At 41.6% G+C, this 5,816-nt stretch overlaps 1 protein-coding gene across 1 annotated transcript; it reads left to right on the top strand.

Annotated features, from left to right (window-relative positions):
* Positions 1 to 2,053: 2,053 nt before the first annotated feature.
* Positions 2,054 to 4,357, top strand: LOC126721321 (uncharacterized). Its single transcript, XM_050424372.1, has one exon. The coding sequence runs from the start codon at positions 2,054 to 2,056 to the stop codon at positions 4,355 to 4,357; it is 2,304 nt and encodes a 767-aa protein (XP_050280329.1).
* The last annotated feature ends 1,459 nt before the right edge of the window (positions 4,358 to 5,816 follow it).

Genomic DNA, 5,816 nt, shown 5'->3' with positions numbered 1-5,816 from the left:
CATTACGTTGCATGAACTCCATGTATGCAGATTCTGCTTCCCGTCGATCCTTGTATGACTTGTGTTCAGCATTTGCGAATCTATGAACTTGTCTATATAGTATATGCCAGGAGCACGACCAATGAAAACAACATAGTATCTGCCACCCTAAAAGAGTTCGTACAACAACACTGTATGTTAAAACCATATTTGTTGTGCTGGGGTTAGAACTTACGAAGTTTCGAAACTGAGGTATTAGATAAAAATGTACCATGTTGCTCTACCAACAGGTGCCAGTGGACTGCAGCAATGTTGACGTTTCTTGTTAAAAGATCTGACAAACAGTTGCATAATCAGCATTTGGTTTGTACAGTAGTAAATTATTTAATGACAAGTACAAAAAAAGGTGGGCATGTTACCTCTAGAAGCGAAGGAGGCTTCTCTTCTCCCCGTCTGAATGTTTTCCTCTGCCAAGGTTCCAAACCAGAAAGAGAGGAAGCTGTCATCTTATATAAAGTGGAATACCTGTAGTACTCGATTTTACAAATATCGAGTACAACATATAACTCGCCTCTCCCAATGGCGAGTATAAACAACTGTCCTAACGACCAGTTTGGTGAAGTAAATAATACTCGGTCTCCTCAGGGACGAGTTTTATTTAACTCCATTTCAGAATCACTGTGCGTTCTGCTGGTAGTTGTAGGTTTTAATAGTACTCGGTGTCTGAAGAATCGAGTTATAGGTAACTCAATTTGTGCAGGGACGAGTTAGTTTCATGACGTACACGGTTTTAATAGTACTCGGTTTCAGTATAATCGAGTTATATATAACTCGATTTCTTTGGAGCCGAGTACTGTCCAACCATAACACACCCCCTACCCGCCTAACTTTCTGGGACCACTTACCAATTATATTTGACACTGTCGTTCTGAAGTCTGGACGTGGACCGGTCTGAGCTTGCAACCATTGTGTCACAGCTAGTGAGAGGTTTCCACTGCAATTAACCATCTGCACAAAGCACGCTAATTCAAGAAAGTGCACTTCATCTTTGTTCTATCAACATCTCAGTTGATAGGTAAATAATACTTGATAACACTTTACAGCAACACAAATTTTTTTATTGCTGTTGTGGGTGTTGAATTGGGGTATCTGAACAAAATTATGTAGTACAAATTTTGAGAACAGAAATTATTTCAATGTTGTGGGTCTTCAATCCTAAGTATCTGAACATAATAATGTGGTACATGTTGCATGCTAGGAATTATATAACTGATATTTGCAATGCTTTTGCATGCTAGGAATTATTTCAATGCTTATGAATTATCTCCCTTAGAGCAACACGAATTTTTTCAATGTTGTGGGTCTTGAATGGGGACATCTGAACATAATACTGTTGTGGACAATTTTTGAGAACACAAATAATATGAATGTTGTGGGTCTTCAATAGGGGGTATTTGAACATAATAATGTGGTACAATTTTTGAGAACACAAATAATATGAATGTTGTGGGTCTTCAATAAGGGGTATTTGAACATAATAATGTGGTACAATTTTTGAGAACATAAATTAGTTAAATGTTGTGGGTCTTCAATGGGAGGTATATGACCATAATAATGTGGTCCATATTGCATGGTATGAATTATCTCGCTTATTTACAATGCTTTTGAGTTCTCATTTGTTGAACAATAGCCAGCATGAAACCCGACCACATTGTGCAAACATTTTCGTTATCAAAATGAAGTCTGATGGAGTAGACGATATAATTATTCAATAGTAATTTTTAGCTTGTTTAGCACAATTTGCTTAGGTTTGTTTACCTCCATGAACACCCAAACATAGGGCATGTATAGTTAGCCTATGCTTTCACAATATTACGCAGCATGATACAATTATTACTATTTGTGGTTTAGGTACGTTATGAGTCCACATTACTTCTATGTTTACTACGACGGGGAGGCATATATTAATGATTTGCACGGGCTATTATACCGAGGTCCGAACCAAAAGCAGACGCTTATTGAAGTGAAACGTGGGATACACACGAGAAAACTTAAATGGAAGATAATGTCAACTATGGGGTTAGACAAGGATACCCACGACATCTCCATTGTATTTCGGGCTCCGCAGCAACTAGTAGGTACCCGAGTGTTCTACAATTCAATTCCGTTACAATGTGACAATGATGCAAATATAATGTGGGGAGTGATAAAGCGGGCAGGGCAATTCATAGGTTCTGACTTGTATGTAACTGTCCACACTGTTGGGTTTAATGTCGACAGGGGTTCGCAATATGGCAGTAGAGTTGGAGAGCAAGAATCAGTTCCTGTAACCGTTGTGTACCCGTCAGTTACACCCGAGACATCTTTGCCCTACAACTGTCAACCATGGAATGGGGCTGCTATGGACAATACTGAAGACGCCGAAGTGTTAGGGTCTATCCATACCCATGAGGATGAAGGATATACTCACCGAAATGAAGATATCCAAACCTACTTGGACGAGGCAACCGAAATGGATGAGACTCAAGATGTGTATGAGGAGTTCATTGATAACGATGGACCGGTAGAGAATCCAGAATTGTTAGATGAACTACAACCAGAAAATAATCCGAACCCTAACCCCGAATGGTTCACGTCAAACACATGGGATGACATTGATGACCTATCACCTTCCCTGGAAACAGGTCTGCTGAGTTGGCGACCGGGGGACGAACCGAGCAAGGGGATGCTATTCAAGAATAAAGCTACGGTTCAGCACGCGCTAACCATGTTCTCCGTTGGGCTCAATAAAAAATTTAAGTACATGAAGTCAGACCCCGAGAGACTGGTTGTAACGTGTGTACACGATGCATGTCTGTGGTCAATTCGAGCTATCTACAGCAAAAGGCACAAGCTGTGGATGATCACAACATGTAAGGGTCCCCACACTTGCTCGACACTCCAAGTGGATCATGATGGAAGGATGATGGATTCGAAGTTCATTGCCATCACACTTGAGTCATACGTACAGGAAGACATTTCAAGAACAGTAGCAACCCTGCGTAGTGTTCTTCATGCGAAGCACGGCCATTGGGCGTCTCACTATAAGGTTTGGGATGCAAAACAGAAAGTCGTTGCAGCCATCTACGGTGATTTCGATGACTCATATGCAGAATTGCCTCGGTTCTTGGTAGCGTTAAAAGATGCAGATCCAACCACAGTGACACAGTTGAAGTGCGACCACCGTAGTGTGCCGGGAACTTGCACATTTAATTGTGCCTTTTGGGCTTTTGGTCCGTGTATAGAAGGGTTCAAGTATTGTAGGCCGGTGATAAGTATCGATGCAACGCACCTCTATGGCAAGTACAAGGGGAAGTTGTTGATAGCAATGGTAACGGATGCTAACAACGAGGTTTATCCACTTGCGTTTGCCGTTGTTGAGAGTGAGAGCAAGGAGACATGGGGATGGTTCTTGGCATCCCTGAAACGATATGTTACGGACCGGACAAATCTTTGCATCATCTCTGACCGACATTCGGGTATAAAAGCTTGCTTTGATGACACAAGGATGACTTGGTTGCAGCCTCCCCAGGCCCATCACCGGTATTGCCTCCGCCATGTAGTTAGCAATGTGAACACAAAATGGAAAATTCTGGAGTTGAAGAACATGGTATGGAGGGCCGCAAGCGCGAATCAAGTTAGAATGTTTCAGGCCACACTGGATTTAATTCGCAATGTCAAACCGGCTGCACACAGGTACTTGGAAAATGAAAACAAAGAAAAGTGGACACTTGCACACGACGGAGGGCGTCGATACGGAGCAATGACAACCAACCTATCGGAGTGTTTTAATGGAGTACTGAAAGGTGCACGCAGCTTGCCAATCACGGCAATGGTGAGGTACACCTTCTTCAAAGTGAACTCCTACTTTGACGCTCGTCGTAATCTCTCTCTAGAGCAATTGGAAGCGGGTCAAGAATGGTGCAAGTATGCCATGGACAAGTTCGAAAAAAACCAAGCGAAGGCAAAGGACCATATGGTGACACGGATGTGCACACAAGCGCGGTTATATCAGGTTGACACACCGGGTAATCCTCTAAGTAATGGGGGCGGACAACACACGCACAGGGTTGATCTTCGGGGTATGACATGCACATGTGGAAAATGGGAAGCATACAAGATGCCGTGGTCACATGTAATAGCAATTTGTGCTAAGTATAAGCACGATGCGCAGCAGTTTATTGATCCTTGCTATAGCGTGAGTCATAGGTACCATAGCTATGAATCAGTATTCCAACCGTTGAAAGATAAATTAGCATGGCCGGATCCTGAAGAAACTAGAGTAGTGATGCCCAATCCGCAACTGATCTGGAACAAAGGTCGGCCAAAGTCCACATGAATCCGCAATGAGATGGACGAGAATGATAGGGAGTTGCCGACCTCCCTATGGATCGAGAATGGACCCAAGTCAAGATGTGGGTTGTGTCGCCAAGAGGGGCACAACCGTAGAACATGTCCTACTCGAAATGCGGAGTCAACTAGCGGTGGAGCTACATCATAGGTAAAGGTCATATATCTCCTACAACTTTTGTCATATAAATTGGCACTATTAAGAACTCAGTAGTAGTGTCTTTGTTTTCTATTGCCATAGTAAGTATTTGGACTACTCATGAAACAAACACTGGTGTTCATGCATGTATAGGCAAATGAGGTTGTTCAGTTGTTTTGTTACACTATTCGTTGTAAGTCATGTAAATTTTTCCTGTTCTGCCTATGTTGCGTGTTAATAACTTATATAAGTCCAGTGTACATAACATTTTTTAACTATTTACAGTAGGTACGGCAGCCAAGGTGGATGGGTGCTAACGGACATACGTTGCGCAGCTAGGATGATCCCTACCTCTTTCATTGGAAGCAACCGAACGTCACCAGTTGAACAGGCCGATGATGAGAAGACAAATGATATTGGTCATTTTTTGCTTAGAAGTTGATACTAAAGTTTGTACTTATGTAGTCATGCACTTTGTTAGTGGCATTAATGTTATGTACTGGATGGGGGTTTTACTAAGCTGGTCAAGCAAACAATTCAGTTTCATGTAAAAAACGAAGTTATTGCAATGGGGTTTAACTAAGCTGTTTTAGTATGATTTCCAACTTCTCCAACTTTGTTGCATTCATATTTATATAGCAGGGGCAATCTCAAAAGCAACAAGTGTGTTGCATGCCATGCACTTGTTGCTTCATGGTGTATAAAACTGACTGAGCTGCAACAGGAAAAAACATGCAGGCCGAGTTGTAATATGTAGTGGAAGGTTTCTCTACAAAACTCGATTTTTGTGAAATCGAGTAACATTAATAACTCGGTAGTGGAAAAATCGAGTACTACGTTGTAGTTTCTGAATTAGTGCTACAACAAGATACTCGATCTTCTAATAAGCGAGTTCAACAGTTAACTCGACCTTAACAAAATAGAGTATTTCTGAAGAATATGATTAGTCGAACTGGCTGCGACCCATCGAAATGCATAAGTCCAGCAATGTGTGATTGTAAGAATCGATTGTTATTCGATTGCTGCGCGACCAATCGAGGAAGTCATGAGTCCAGCCATGATTGTCTGAAAAAACCGACTGTTGTCCGATTGGTTTCGATTGGTCATAAGAGAAATCTCGGTTTTACGGATAGCGGGTTACTTAAGGTAACTCGATGTTATAATTATTGAGTACTAACTGGTCTGAAATAATATAACCAGTAAGTACTCGCTTTCCGAGAAAGCGAGTTAATATGATACTCAATCCTTCCATTATCGAGTTATGTTGTTCCTTATTTACACAGTTCAGTGTTAACTGTTGTTCCATAAA

This window comes from Quercus robur, chromosome 4 (genome assembly GCF_932294415.1).
Source record: "Quercus robur chromosome 4, dhQueRobu3.1, whole genome shotgun sequence".
In the NCBI taxonomy this organism is placed as follows: domain Eukaryota; kingdom Viridiplantae; phylum Streptophyta; class Magnoliopsida; order Fagales; family Fagaceae; genus Quercus; species Quercus robur.
This window is presented reverse-complemented; position numbering and strand designations above follow the sequence as displayed.